Source organism: Onychomys torridus, chromosome 10 (genome assembly GCF_903995425.1).
Source record: "Onychomys torridus chromosome 10, mOncTor1.1, whole genome shotgun sequence".
NCBI classification, from domain to species: Eukaryota; Metazoa; Chordata; class Mammalia; order Rodentia; family Cricetidae; genus Onychomys; species Onychomys torridus.
In genome coordinates this window covers 33535009-33550946 of record NC_050452.1, presented here as the reverse complement: position 1 = coordinate 33550946, position 15938 = coordinate 33535009, and the positions used below count along the sequence as shown (strand labels likewise).

Here is a 15938-nt window from a genome sequence, read left to right as displayed (position 1 = left end):
GCTTCTTGTGATGGTGGCAAAACTCCTAATGAAGTGGCAGTGTAGTGTTATGCCAGGAAGTGCATGGTGAGCATCCTCTCCATTGCAGGTATAAGAAATGGCTTTTCATCTCCATTGCTCAATGGACACATTACAGTTAGGAGGACAATTAGGTTATGGTGCTCTATAGCACAGTATGGTAGCCATGCTTAATAATTTATAGTCTATTTCAAAACAGCTAGAAGAGAGAACTTGGGACATTTCCAACACAAAGGAGTGAAAAGTGTGTGAGGTGATGGATATGGCAGTCACTCTGGGTTGATCATTATGTATTATACACATGTGTTGAAACCGCACCATAGTCCACAGATATGTACAGTTATTATTCATCAATTGAAATTGAAGGAAAACTCAGCCAAGTGGCAAATGCCTGTTACCCCCACTCTCAGAGGGTGCAGGCAGGAAGATCGAGAGTCCAAGGCCAGCCTAGCTACAAAGCAAGATGCCGTCTCCGAAGAGAAAGGAAGGTTCCAGCTCCCCACATCCCATCCCAGAGCACAGGCAACAAAAGCCCCTGCCAATGGGAGTCTCCCCAGTCCACGGAGCTTTAGAACAGTTTCAGGCTCGTGGCCAACACTCCTAAGGAAGGTTGGAGTGGGAGGCCACAGGAAGCGCCCCCACCCCCTCTACCCAGATCCCTGCCCTCTCCTGCCAGGTCTGTGGCTGTGACTCCATGTCCTATTGTCTAACTCCATTGGCTGTTGTAAATGTACTGCTTCTTGACCTGCTTCGAGTACACACTAACTGCCGCTCCCTGCTCAACTTGTTCTTGGTAAACATCCTTTTTCAGCAACCTGCAAACCTCTTGGGGCTGCTGAAGCGCTCCTTCCCTGGCTGAATGGGGGCTTTTGGTTGTGCATTCTTCCTGTGAGGCCAAGAGCCAGGTGCAGGCTGCAATCACAGCGGACCAAACGCAAACCCTTGCACCTGACTTGGCATGCTGGGTGGCTGAGGGTGGGGTGTGCTGTGCAGAGAGGGGAGTCTTGGGGGGTCATCTCTGTCATGCATCTGCAGTCTTACTGCTCACTGGGCAAGGCTGGGGGAGGGGACGAGTTGGGTGAATGCGGGTGGACGTGGTCCCGTGGAGTTCTAAGGGAGAGGGGACATTTCCCTCAAGGGATCTTTTGCCAACAATCTTTAGAGAAGTATTGAATATGCCACCTCATCTCTTTATGTAGCTGTCTCTGCAAGAAGGAAGTACACTGTTAAATTTATGAGAGCTGGTGTGAAGTACAATGACCATAACCCTGGATGCTATTTTAAAAGACCTGGGCTCAGATTCCTTTGGGGCCACTCAGTCTTCCCAAGAGCTGGGGCCAGTCACCTCTCCCCAAGGAACATGGACTTTTGCAAAGTTTTGCAAAGTGACTGGGTTTGTCTTAGTTTGGTTTCTTGTCCCTGTGATAAAACACTGACCAAAAGCAACCTGGGGAGAAAAGGGTTTATTTCATCAAGCAAGTTATAGTCCATCATTGAAGGAAGTCCGGGTAGCAACTCAAGGCAGGAACCAGGAAGCAGGAACCAAAGACCGGGGAGGAAGGCCACTAAAGTTGCTCACATTCACCTACCTTTCTTATACAACCCAGAACCACCTGCCCAGGGCTGGCACCGCCCACAGTGGGCTGCACACTCCTTCATCAATTAACAATTAAGAAAACTCCCCCCAGATAGGCTCGCAGGCACTTCTGATGGAGGCGGGTCTCTTCAGCTGAGGCTCTCTCTTCCCGGGTGCCTCTAGTTTATATCAAGTTCAGAAAACCTAGCCAGCACAGGGCTGGAGCAGGTGATTGCTAAATCTATTCTGGAAAGTTCTGTTGGCTTAACTATTAGCCAGATTAAAGATAAATATCAAACTGTATTATGTTTTAACCATATATGGCTGTAGATCTAAAGAACAGTGGTTCTAAGCCAGGGGCAGTTTACTCCCCAGGAGACACTGGGCAGCATCTGGAGTCAGTTTTCATTTTTAAATCAGGCCCTCACCCAATCTACCATTCAAATGATTGTTTACAGGCCACTTCACTCCCCCACTTCAGCTGCCACATGCCAATCATCAGTCCTTCTGTGGCTCCTTCCTCCCCGCCCCAACCCCAGGTTCCTCATGGCCCCTATTTCAGGATATGTAATTGTAGCAAAGAAAGAAAACTGGATCATTCCCATCCCTGATGTGATGTCAACATTCATCAAGGAAAGTCTTGCTGACCCTGGGACCTTCTTCACCTCGGCCTGTGACCCACTGTGACCAGAGCATGTGGTTTGGACATGGGAATCACAAGCTAGGTGAAGACATCTAAAGATTCACAGGGAATGTATCAGAAGGGACCAGCTAGGTCATGATGTACCCACCCCAAGAGTCCTCATATCTCCCCATTGTTTCCTACGTTTCATGTAACTATTTCCTGTACAATTTCTCCACACATTAAAAAGATTACATAGATGGATCAAAAAAAATTAAAAACACCTATTTCCATTCCCTGGTTCAGAGACATGGTCCCTGTACCTACCGGAAGCTGTTATTTCCACTTAAGAGGGAACTGGCTCTGAAGATGAAAACAAGTGGGCTCACTGCAGGACTACATTGAGGTCCCTGGCCATGGCGGTGGGCATGACTCTCCCCGGGGAACCTGGTCATGGCTGTGGAGTCTGCTTGGCTGTTTAAGAATGTCTTCCCCTTGTTTCTCCCCAGCGACAGTTGGGCAAGAATATCAAGTTTGGGCAGCGGCCATCTAACAGTATTCCCATGAAGAAGGCAGGCAGTGCAGATGCTAGCTCAGAAGAGGACTTCTTCCTGACCAGTCCCATGGAAATTGTGACTCCGCAGGATATTGTCCTTTCAGACACAGAGAACAAAGTAAGTTGCCCCCAAGGGGGGGATGTGATTCTAATAAACCAGAGAGCAGGATGCTGGACAGTGGACAGTGTTATCTGATTACCCTGTGGTCTACACTGGGGAGGTGGGGGAAGAATAAGATGAGAAGTTTTTCTGGTGCTTAGGTTGTAGCCTGAGGGTACTGAGGACCAATGAGGAAGATGGGAAGGAGGAAAGAGCAGGTCCTTTGCAGATACCCTCACCAGCGCCTTCTACCTGTCCTTCAAAGCTCTGGTGGCCGAGGTGCCTCTGGGAGATCGTGCCTGGCCTCACCCCCCAAAGCTGCATTGCCTCCTCTGTACTTTCGAATTCATGTCCCCCCATCCATATCTGTTTGTATAAAATTGTTTTCTCTCCATCTCTAAATGCTGGCTTTTTTTGTAGCTAAACCTGCGTCTTCCACATCTCTGTCTCCTTGGGACTTGGAGGCTGCCAGCTGAGTAGCAGTGACTAATTATTTGTCAAATTGGACTAATTTAAGAGAGATGGAAAAGAAAACAGTGGGGGTCCTGTGAGAGGACCTCACACAGGCCAGCTTGAATTCCCATCAGCTGGAAAGAAAGTCGCATTCCAGCACCTGGCTGTCTAAATTCGGTGTGTTGACACTTTCTAGGGACACTTTGAATAGATCCTGAATGCTGAGTTCTTCTAACAGCAGAGGAGATGCCTTCATATAGGAGAAAAGGCTCGAAAACCCTCTGAATAACCAGAGTCTGGAGTTCTCTACTGACAAGAGGACGCTGAGTCCTTCTGAAAGCGTTTTCTACACTTTGCCTATCAGAGTTCCAGAATCTGGGTATTTGTTATTAAAATGGGCATAGCTATAATCGGCTAATATGTCAGAAAAGTAGGAATCAAGACAAGCTGTTTGCAATGAAAACCGACAGTCCGTCCCTCTGTCACTTCTGCTGGGGCCTGACTATGACGGCCTCTGGCACCTACGACACATGGCTGGTAGGTGAAGCAGGGAACGGGGTCCTTGTGGATTTTTGAATGCTCTCCCGGACCTGCCCAGTATCAGGCAGCAGTGACAGCAGCAGCAGCCATCACTTCAGCACGGGGAATTCATGAGGACTGAAAAATGTCCTTGCTATTACTTATGATTTCAAAGCAGGAGGTGCTGTGCCTCAGGAACAAGGGAGGCCTTTGTTCAGCAGACCTTGTCTTAGGTGTGGGTGTAACAGAGATGAGCAAGATTTGTCACAGGAGGGCCTCTGGTGGTTTACATCCTAATGAGAGGGTGTCACAGGGCACACAAGTCACTGTGCAGGTAAAGATAATCGTCTCAGATCAGGCAATAGGCCGCCTGCTGAGAAGACAGTAAGTAACTCAGTGGGAGAGAGGTTGCATTTTCAGATGTGGGCTTGGGAACAGACCAAGGGGTGACAAGATGGAAGAATGTTCTAGGCACAGGAATGAGTTAGAACAAAGACCAAAGAGAACAAGCTGGTCTTAAGAAGAAGACCAGGAGGAAGCTGGTCAGGTGTGCCTGGATGGGGGACTGGAGAAGGCAGATGCCAAGACCAGATGCTGGAAACCGTGAAAAGGGAGAATCCTGTTTTGAATTCTGAATAAGAGTGAGTAAGGAAGTCTCTGGAGCTGTCTTGTGTTCTTTTAAATAGTGTGTGTGTGTGTGTGTGTGTGTGTGTGTGTGTGTGTGTGTGTGTGTACATGCATGCACGCAGGTACACACTATGGCATGTGTGTGGAATTCAGAAGACAGTTCTTAAGAATTAGTTCTCTCCTGCCCCTGGTCCCTTATGGGCTCTGGGAACTGAAGTCAGACCGTCAGGACCTCCACCTGCCCATTGAGTCATCTCACAAAGCCCTGACTTCTGTGTCCAAACATCTGTTTAGGTGTGCAGCCTAGAGTGGGCTGGGCAAGCTGACCTACCACCACGAGGTAGAAGTATAGCCACCTTCTGGGGGTGTTTCCCAGGGCAAGCCTGGTGTGTCAGCCTCAGCTTTTCCTTCCTGGTCTTTCACCTTCTCAGTCCAGCCCTTTGCCTGTGGCTCTGGGAGGATCATCCATCCTCTCTGCTTAGGGGAAAGGTAAAAGGCTGCCAGCAAGTCCGACAGCTCCGAGGTTGGAGCTGTGTGTAACACGGCCCCGTTTCCCAGGCAAGGTGGCCGCCAAGCGGCCTCTGAGCCTCTCTCAGGTCTTGAAAGGAAGCACAAGGACATGAAGCTGGGAACTCACTAGGAAGGAAATGCACTGAACTCAGGAAAAGGAGGATTGTGTGCCTCCGTGGCTCTGATAGTCCCGGGGAGCCTCGTTGGTTACAGGAGAGCAGCCGTCCCCCTGTGGAGCAGGAGGCCACCCTGATCAGGCGTAGACAGTGGTGGTTATTTGCCCAGCACTTCCTGTCCCCACGTTGAACTCAAGTGCTCTGTCTTCTATTCCAGTCCAGTGACACACCAAGCTCCTCCAGTCCTCTGAATCTACCTGAAGCTGGAAGTGAGATGGAAGAGAAGGTAATGGGATTTGAACTTTTTATGTGGCCTCTTCCCTTTTTTGTTACACTCTGCTGTTTCGTTTTCTGTTCATAACCCAGAGCCACCAGGGGTAGAGGTTGAAGCAGCCATCCATTTCCATGGCAACACAACTGCTAGACCTGAGCCCTGCTCTGAAGAATAGCCGCACTCCCATAATGCCTTGGGAGTTTTAGACAGCGATAGTGTCCCTGGATACAAATGGATCCTGCACTTCAAAACATTGTTAATCTGTTGAGAAGGGCATTCTAGAATGCCTGCAAGGTATTCAAGACTGTAAGGGAGAGTCTTCTATTATTTACACGTGTAAGAAACAAACCCATACCCAACCTTAGCTCTCTCTACTCTTACACACGAACACTTTTAGTGCCCCTTTTATTATTGTGTGTTGGGGGTGTGGGTGTGGAAGGTGGGAGGGTGGGGGACATCTATGCATATGCATAAAAAGGCCAAAGGAGGATGTCAGGAGCCCCATTCTGTCACTGTCCACATTGTTCTCTGGAGACAGGGTCTTCTCACTGAGCCAGGGGATCTTTCTCTCTCTGCCCTCCACAGTGTTGGAGTTACAGGTACATGGATGGTCATGCCCTGCTTTTCACATGGGTGATGGGACCTGAACTCAGGGCTTCATGCTTGCCCTTACTTACAAATTTTCCTCTCCTATGGCCCGAGGATTTTACCTTCATTGAGGAGTCTAGACCCTTGGCCCTGAGCATGTGTCCTGTAGGGGCTAAGTTTCTCTGATGAAAATTCTCATCTCTACAAGGGGCAGGCCTTTCTCTGAAGAAACTGAAGGATGTGACAGTGGCCATCTCTGCACCCATGAGGGGGTGGCTCTGGGCAGTCCCACTGTCCAGACAGAAATGAGGCCCAGTAGGGATGGCTACAGAAAAAGCCTGGTACTGAAATCTCAGCTTTGAGTGCCTCTCCCGCCTTCAGTCAGCACCTTGGCTCTGTCTTTCCCCCAGGTAGCTCTTAGGGAATGGAAAGAAATGTTGAGTACTTCTCAGAATTTTATATCTATTATAAGAATCACCATAAGCAATTGCAAGCTATGAGGCCAAAGACTGGACAACATATTTGTTCTCTGCTTCTGAATTCATGCAGACTAAGTAGTTTTTGTTGATTGTAATTGTGTCCTAGTTTGGTCTCATCTTTTATGAATAAATATGGAAAGTAATTGCAAAAATGCAAGCCCTTTGCATGCAAGCCCCACAGACTTTACACATTCCGTGCAAACAGACTGCAAGCCTGGCCCTGTCCAGTGCTGGCCTCTGTGCACAGAGCTTCTGGTGACACGGAGAGGGCTGTGAGCGCCCCCTGCTGAACATTGGCATGGGAACACTTGGCTCACCAGATGTCTACATTCTCTAGATGACAGGTGTGGATGGCTTCCTACCATAGTTCATTCAGTGTGTCCTCTGACTGAGGCTGTGCCATGGCCACGAACTTCTGTAAATGTGTGCAGTTTGTCTACGGTTTTTGTCTTTTTTAAAAAGGTTATTTATTTTGTGTAGGAGTGTTTTGCCTATGTGTCTGTATTTGCACCACATGCATGCCTGGTGCCTATGGAGGGCAGAAGAGACTATCGGATTCCCGAGAACTGGATTATGGAGAGTTTTGAGCCCACCATATGGGTGCTGGGAAGTGAACTCAGGTCCTGTGTAAGAACGACACATGTTCTTGACTGCTGAGCCATCTCTCCAGCCTCTTAAATTATTTTTTGAGACAAGAGTCTCATGTAGTGCAGGCAAGCCTCGAATGCCATCCAGGAACTGGCAGGTGGAAGAAATAATTCCATCTTAGGGAGGGACTTACCTGGCCTCTGTGCCCAGAGGATTGTCAGGTAGGAATTTGATACTAAGGGCCTGGCGTGCCTGCGCCTCCACAGCATCCTTGGCATCTATTACCTGCTGAGGAAGCATGGACTTCCTCAGGTATGCCCAGATGGTCCCCCCCACTGCCAGCCCCCCCATCTGGTCCCTGTATGCACTGTTTCCTGGTCCTGGTGACCCTGATCAAGGGAGAAGTGTTAGAGACTTCCCCTTAAAAGTTTATATTATTTTTATTTTCCTAAAGATTTATTTATTTATTATGTATACAGCATGTTTGACTGCAGGCCAGAAGAGAGCACTAGATCTCATTACAGATGGTTGTGAGCCACCATGTGGTTGCTGGGAATTGAACTCAGGACCTCTGGAAGAGCAGTCGGTGCTCTTAACCACTGAGTCATCTCTCCAGCCCCCTATATTATATTATTGTGTGATAAATACCATGACCAAAGCAGCTTATAGAAGCAGGAGTTTCTGTGAGCTGACAATTCCAGAGGGTTAAGTCTGTGATGATAGAGAGGAGGTGTAGTGTCTAGGGCAGGAAGCCGAGGGCTCACAGCTTGACCCACAAGCAAAGGAAGAGTACACTGGGAATGGCCCTGAAACACACTTCCTCCAGCGAGGCCACACCTCCCAAACCTACCCATGTAGCACCACCATCTCAGGACCAAGGATTCAAACATTTGAGATGATGGGGGAAATTCTCGTTCAAACCACCAAGGCAGTCAAATGCTAAGAAGCAAGCCCCTGTGACAGAATCCAGAGGACACAACAGGCACCATGCATGGAGAAGCTGGAGAAGGAGAAATGTGTGCAGCTACTGGCTGATGGTTCGAAGCCCAGACCAGGTGCAGAATGGACCGGCAGTGGACATGGAGGACACTTGATGGATGTCAAGCAGCTGGCAGGACACAGGCGAGGCCCGCAGCTCTCTACAGCCGGTTCCCCTCTCCTGTGTCTCTGGCCTGCCTCTGTGCTTCTCTTCATCCCCTGCAAGCCAAAGGAACCCTTGGCTTCCTCCCACCTCCCAGGTGGGAACTGGCTGTGAGTTTCAGAATTCTGTATTGTGGGTTGACATTGACTGTCACGGAAACAACATCCCTTGGGCTAGGCTGGGCGAACAGAACCCAGTGAGCACTGCCCATGTGGGATTCCCTGTTCGTTGTGCTCTGATCCGTGCTGACCTTTCTTTCCGAATCCGAACCATAGGTTGTTCCAGTCAAACCCTCCCGGCCAAAGCGACACTTCTCTTCTGCGGGCACCATTGAAAGTGTCAACCTCGACGCCATCCCCCTGGCCATTGCTCGCCTGGACAACAGTGCTGCCAAGCACAAACTCTCGGTGAAGCCAAAAAACCAGAGGGTGTCCAGGAAGCACAGGTGGCTTGCCCAGGTGCGTAGAGCCTGTCTCAGCTGGTGAGGCGGGTGCCCTTGCTCGCCGGGCACTAATTCTACCCCGGGGCTGGCCTGGGGCAGAGCCATTGTAGGTCTCTCCCGATCAGGAACTTGAGTGTCCAGCAGTGGACAGGGATCAACAAGTCTGCATACTCTCCATGGCCCAAGGCTGGAGGACCTCAGGGCGTTGCCTGTAGAGGGGTGCCAGATGCCTGTTTGTTTGGGGGCAGAAAAGCAGGCCAGCTCTGCTTAGCCGAGGTTTTCTAGGGTGGTCTTCCAAGTCACAAGCTTCAGGGGACAATAAGGAAATCCAAATTTTTTTTTTCTCATCTTCAGAATGCCGTTTGTTGGGTTATTGTTTTTCCTCTTGTTAGTTCATACTAAGAAAAATAATTTTGGAAACAGCAAATGAGGGGCCTAGAGGGCAAAACAAAAAATAGTCTTTCCTCTGTTCCCTCAACTATTTTTCCTTTGTATGACAATGCCTGAATTCACCTGGGAAGGAGCACACTTTAAGACCCCCCAATGAATGCCCTGTATATACTGTTTTATCCCATGCTTAATATACATGCATACATACTTATGATAAAGTTTAACTCCTAAATTAGGTACGATACAAAGATTTACAACAATATTCAATTAGAACAATCATAATGACATACTGTACTAAGTCATTTAGAGCATATTAATTATTTCTGGAGATTTAGTGTTCAGTGGAAACAGGACTTTTGATAAAGGGAATTTAGTTACTGCTCCCATTTCTGTGACAAAATATCCAACAAAAGCCCCTTAGGGAAGGGTTGATTTTGCACATTTTGAGTCGAGTCGATCACGTCCCAGAAATCCTGGCCGCAGCTGTGCGAGCCAGCAGCCCCTTGGCATACACAGGAAGCAGAGAGAAACAAACGTTAGCACTCAGCTCGCTTCCTCCTCTGTCCCCTTGTTATGCCTTCCAGGACTCCAGCCCTTAGGATGGTGTCACCCACACTGGGGCCGGGCCTTCCTACCTCAGTTAGGCCCTTCTGGAAACACCCAAATCTAAGTCCAGTTGGGTTGGCAACGAGGTTCAACCATCATGGGCAGCTACAGGGACAGCTGTTTGTACGGGGGGAATACCTCCCCTCTTGCAATTAAGAGAAAGAACTACCTGCACAGTGACCGGGAAGAGTCGGGCTGGGTGGGAAAAGGCTAATTCTGCTCTTTTGTTTTGTTTTGTTTTGGTCAGGATCGTCAGAATGAGCCAGGCAGCTTTGAGAGTCAGTCTTCCCTGGACCAGAACGGGCAGGCAGGAGAAGACAAGCACATCTGGCATGAAGAGGAACCAGAGCCTCTGGATTCCCACGAAGAGAGAAGACTCCAGGAAGAGTATTGGCGGGAACTTGAAGCCAAGTGCAAACGGCAAAAAGCCGAAGCAGCGGAGAAGAGGCGCCTGGAGGAGCAGAGGCGGCAGGCGCTGGAGAGGCGGCTTTGGGAGGAGAACCTCCGAGAGGAGCTGCTGGAGGAGGAGGAGGAGGGGGAGGAGGAGGAAGGCGAGGAGGCCGGCCTGCAGCTAGAGGCAGGGAAGCCTCGTCCAGGGGAAGGGCGGCAGCCCACCCGGGAGGAGCAGGGCTGTGCAGAGCGAGAGCTGGGGGAAGCCGACGACCCCGGGCGCCTGGAGGCAGAAGAGCGCAGGCGTGAGCAGGAAGAGGCCGAGAGACAGGCGGAGAAACTGAGGCAGCGCGAGGCCGAGCTGCAGGAGGAGGAACTGAGGCTGCGGGAAGCTCAGAGGCAGGAAGAGGAGCTGAGGCAACGCGAGGCTGAAAAGGCAGGAGGAGGAACTGAGGCAACGGGATGCCCAGAGGCAGGAGGAGAAACTGAGACAGCTCGAGGCCCAGAGGCAGGAGGAGAAACTGAGGCAGCGCGAGGCCGAGAGGCAGGAGGAGAAACTGAGGCAGCGCGAGGCCGAGAGGCAGGAGGAGAAACTGAGGCAGCGCGAGGCCGAGAGGCAGGAGGAGAAACTGAGGCAGCGCGAGGCCGAGAGGCAGCGGGCTCAGGAGGAGGAAGCCAGGAGGATGCTGCAGGAGCGGAGGCGGGAGGAAGAGGAGGAGGAGGAGGCCACACGCACAGAGGAGCTGAAAGGGCGGGAAATGGACGAGGACCCACAGAGCCTGGAAGGAGAGAGCCAGCCTGGGCTAGCGGACGAGGCTGATCAGCAAAGCCCACTGCAGCAGCGGGACCTGGAGAAGCCAGAGGAGCAAGAAACCCCGGGAATCCGCGGGGCAGAAAGAGATGGCCCAGGAGCAGAAGGAAGAGGCCACGGTGGCCAGCGAGCCGGCAGGGCAGAGGGGAGAGCCGGACACGGAGTCCGGTGGTGTAGACGTGGGAGGGAGAGAAGCCACTCAGATGGACATCCCCCTGCCGCAAGAGGGGCAGATGGGCGGAACGCCGGCCTCGGAGGACAGGAACGAAGCTGTCGCTGCGGACAAGGACCGGGAGGTGGAGGAGCTCCGGTGGCAAGAGGTGGACGAGCGGCAGACCATGCCCCGGCCCTACACGTTCCAGGTGTCCTCCGGGGGTAGGCAGATCCTCTTCCCCAAAGTCAACCTGAGCCCGGTGACACCCGCCAAGGACGCGGCGAGCCTGGCCCCGGTGGCCCAGGAACCGCCGGTGCCCCGCGGTGCCGCCCCGCACGCCCTGCCCTCGGCGCTGAGCATCCCACACACGGCCATCCTGGTCACCGGGGCGCAGCTCTGCGGCCCGGCCGTCAACCTGAGCCAGATCAAGGACACGGCCTGCAAGTCCCTCCTGGGCCTGTCAGAAGAAAAGCGCCCGGTGGACGTCCCCACGGTGGAGCCCAGGGCCGGGGGCGGCAAAGCCAGGCCTCCCCCGGAGGTGCCCAGCAACGCCGCCGCGCTAGCCGAGTGGGCTTCCATTCGATCCAGGATCCTGAAGAACACGGAGGGTGACCAGCGTGGTGACAGAGAGCCGGCCAGAGCCGCCGGGGACGAGCCCGCTCCCCGAGCTCGGAGCGATTCCCGAGGAGGGAACGTGCGCAGGACGCCGCCGGCCAACGCCAAGTTCTCCATCATGTCGGCCTGGCAGAAGTTCTCTGACGGCGGGGCAGAGACCTCCAAACAGAGCTTGGACGGTGAAAGCATAAGGAAAAAGCCGGGGCCAGCACCAGGCGAAGAGACCGCCCCCCAGCCTCCGCCTGCAGCGGCTCCCGAGCCTCGGAAGAGCCTGGAGAAGCCAGAGGTGAGCCAGGAGCCCCCAGACACCACCGACGGATGCAAATTTGCCAAAGACCTTCCATCCTTCCTCGTTCCAAGCCTGCCTTCTCCGCAGAAAGCTGCTTCCCGCACCGAGTCCACGACCACTTTGGACAGCGAGACCACGGGTGACACAGGAAAGCCAGACCCTGTGATGCCGGGAGGGGAGGAGAAGGCCTCGCCCTTTGGAATAAAACTGAGAAGGACCAACTACTCCTTGCGCTTCCACTGTGACCAACAGGCCGAACAGAAGAAGAAAAAGAGGCACAGCAGCACGGGAGACACTGTGGACGGTGGCACCCCCGCAGTTGGGAGTGACCCTGGAGAGAAAGAGCCTGAAGCGGTGACCGTCAAGCATGGCGCATCCCTTCCCCAGGAGAAAAAGCCAGCCCTAGCCCCTCGGAGGGACTCTGCTGAAAGCCCTTCTGTCGGTCACTCGGTTGCTGTAGCCCAGTCGGGGCTACCACCAGGTGCCAGTAGCCAGACCTCAGCTCCAGAGCAGGACAAGGCAGCAAGCAGAACGCCACCAATGCAGAAACCGGCCCTGGCTCCCAAGCCCACCAGCCAGACCCCACCTTCGTCCCCACTCTCCAAACTGAGCAGACCCCACTTGGTAGAGCTGCTTGCTAGGCGGGCTGGGAAGGTGGATTCCGAGCCCAGTGAGGCTTGCAAGGAGAGCAGAGAGAGTCAAGAGAGCAGTGATAACCAGCCATCCTCACCATCACTGCCAGAGGAGCTGAAGGGCCAGAAGAGGGATGAGGAAGAGGTGCCAGAAAAGAAACCCGCTTCCCCGCCTCTGTCAGCCAGCCGGCAAGAGAGACCTTCCCTAACTCCTGAAACCGGTAGAAAAGGTATGTGGCTGCAGTTTGAATGCCCAGCTTCATTCCATGGAGAGGGGATTGAGAGGAGCCCAGGGCACTAGCCCCGGGAACACCTTAATTAGAAACAAGTTTGCCCCAAATCAGTCCCTTTTTACATTTTAACATCCTTTTGGATTGAAGTGTAATCCCAGTTAACACAGATATCATTAACCATTGTGAGCAAGTCTGCAGAGGTGATCAAAAGTAGGGTTTTCTAGATCAGAGACTGCCTCCAGGTGGCAGCTGCAGATAGGAGGGAGGGAGGGAAGGAAGGAGGGAGGGAGAGAGGGAGGGAGGGAGGGTCATCAGCCTTGGACCCTGAGCTTAGCTGTGTTATGTAAAATGCAACTGAACAACCTTCTCCTACTGCAGACTTCCAGTAGTGGTGCCTTTAATCCCAGCACTTGGGAGACAGAGGCAAGCAGATCTCTGAGTTCCAGGACAGCCAGGACTGTAGTTAGAGTTTTCCTGCTTGGCCCACAGTCAGGACAAATCTCTCTCATCTGCCAGGCCCATAGACGCTCAGACCCAACCAAGTAAACACACAGAAACTTATATTGTTTACAAAACTGTATGGCCATGGCAGGCTTCTTGTTATCTACTTCTTCTATCTTAAATTTATCCATTTCTGTTAGTCTATAAGTTGCCACATGGCTCGTGGCTTACCAGTATCTCACATCTTCCTTGTCATGGCAGCGGCTGGCAGTATCTTCATTTCCCAGAATTCTCCTCCTCCTTGTCCCACCTACCCTATCCTTCCTGCCTGGCTACTGGCCAATCAGCACTTTATTTATTTTAACCAATCAGAGCAACACATTTGACATACAGAACATCCCACAGCACTTCCTCTTTTCTTTTTTTCAAAAACCAAGGTTTTAACTTTTATATAGTAAAATTTCAGATAACAAAACAATTATCAAGCAAGAATTACAGTTACAATATTAAAGAAGATATCCTATCTATCTTATATTTGTGAGTCTAAGCTTTTATATCTAACTTATCTTTTATCATAATTGAGGAAATTATAACTACCTAGTCTTCAACCACATCAAAGACCTCCGAAGGATACCTGAGAACCGAGAGAAGGATGCAAGCAACTTTCAGGAGTCTTGTAGGGTAGACAGAGACAGCTGGAAACCTGGACAGTCACCTAATGTTCCTTTGTAAAGTTGGGGCATTTGTCTTCAGCCCACAGGGCTAGAGTCTCTTGGTCACTTTTTTTCAGTGTCCTATAGAATGTCTGGCAGTTTCCTCCGCAAAGCAGGAACCTGAAGGACCAATTTGTCAAGCAAAGTTCAGTGGTCACCTTTCTATGGGTCCTGCATGTCCAGTTGATCAAGCAGTCCAGGCAAGAACAGTTTCTTGCCAAAATGGCTATTTTTGCCAAGGTGAAGATAAACTCCATATGAAGTGTCTTCAATGCCCATCCTCCTCTCTGAAGTAAATTGGTGCTGCCAGGAGCAGACATGTCTCACTGTCCAGAGAGTCTAAATTTTAAAAATATTTTAAATGCCATATTCTGTAGACTTTTGAAGTGTTTGAAGATTACCTATCTATCTGAAATATATCTATGTATACCTAGAAAACTTAACATGACTATAAGTTTGACTGTCATAGAAGACTAACTGATCTGTATTTCTTAATTATCCATTACAATCTAAATGAGTTGCATAAACATAATACCTCAAACAAGAGTAGAAATATATATACAGTATAACAATATTAACTTTAAGTTTGTATCAATAAACTAAAATCTTTACCAATGTAAGACATTTTAAGCAAGTTGTTGTTCTTTAAAAGTAAGTTCATTAATCTACCCTTTCATCCTATTATATCTATATCATATGCCTTTTTTTTTAGAAAGAGATCATATTTATAATCAACTTGATTTAAATAAAAATACTGGTTTTTCTCTGTCCCACACCAGAGGGCTCTTCTGATTTAGGACACAAAAATCTCTTAACCTTTTCTTTTAGCATTATGCCTGGGTTTAGAGAAGGAGTGAGCCAATTCCATCTCCAAAGCCAGCTTGATAATTTTGGGAATTTGGGCGTAGTTTCTCTTACTACTTCCTGCTGAAGGGGGGCTCTGTATCTTATGGGGACATAAAGAAAATTTTAGGATTATGGAGTAGTCTGTGAGGGTAAACCTCTGGGCCAGTTCCCTTGAAACCATTCTGGATGTCAGATCATCTGGGACATGGTGTCATTGGAAACCTTTCAGGTGGTCTTGGCTGACTAAACCTGATGTATCTTAATCTGGAACAAATCCATAGCCTCTGGCTTTCTGTGGAAACAAAAGCAGAGACTCTTTACCAAAGCAACGTATCCTTATATCCAAATTTTGAAGTCAAGGTACCTTTAAAATTTATGTATTCGTTTAACTCAACAGCTTTATGATCAAATCTTTTTCTGCAGTTAAAAATCCCAAAGATAACACAAATCAGATTCTCTGCGTAATATCCATCTTTGTAAGACTGAAATGTTGCTGTGGCTGCTGGCTCCCCCACCTTAGCTTTCCAAAGTGGCGGTGGTACAGTTTACCGCCAGCTCTGGGTCTGGAGCCATGTGTACCATCAACTATCAGAAGCAGTTTTATCAAAGCAGTGCATAGTGCAGACACCCTTTTTTTTTTTATACTAGCAAAGGCTAAATCTACTATGCAGCAGAGTAGAGTGCTGCTTGTAGACTCCTCATTTCCACCACACTGTAGGTCAGACGCACACACGAGGAACTTGCCATAGTAGCTCAAACAAGCAGGCTGCCACTAACTTGAGAGAGACAACTAGGAAGCTGTTTTTAGCTCCATTTTAGAATCTTTTTTCTCAGGTTTTAGGTGGAAACTTTTGCCCCATGTTGGGCGCCACTTGTAGTTAGAGTTTTCCTGCCTGACCTACAGTCAGGACAAATCTCTCTCACCTGCCAGGCCCATAGACGCTCAGACCCAACCAAGTAAACACACAGAAACTTATATTGTTTACAAAACTGTATGGCCATGGCAGGCTTCTTGTTATCTACTTCTTCTATCTTAAATTTATCCATTTCTGTTAGTCTATAAGTTGCCACATGGCTTGTGGCTTACCAGTATCTTACATCAGCTTGATACAGTACAAATTCTTATCCTAATAGTGAAAGTTTCACTGAGGCTTGCCCAGTGATTGAGTAAACCCAAAACTTATTATAAGCCACAATCATCCTAGGGTC

The 15938-nt window shown here is 50.0% G+C and overlaps 1 protein-coding gene across 1 annotated transcript in view; it reads left to right on the top strand.

Moving 5' to 3' along the window:
* The window catches only part of Cracd (capping protein inhibiting regulator of actin dynamics), a 231613-nt gene that overhangs the window by 201023 nt on the left and 14652 nt on the right, over positions 1-15938 (top strand). Inside the window, 6 exon segments of the mRNA XM_036200554.1 lie at positions 2726-2890; positions 5315-5383; positions 8443-8625; positions 9853-10428; positions 10430-10872; positions 10874-12726. Of these exon segments, the coding sequence (XP_036056447.1) occupies positions 2726-2890; positions 5315-5383; positions 8443-8625; positions 9853-10428; positions 10430-10872; positions 10874-12726 (3289 nt within the window).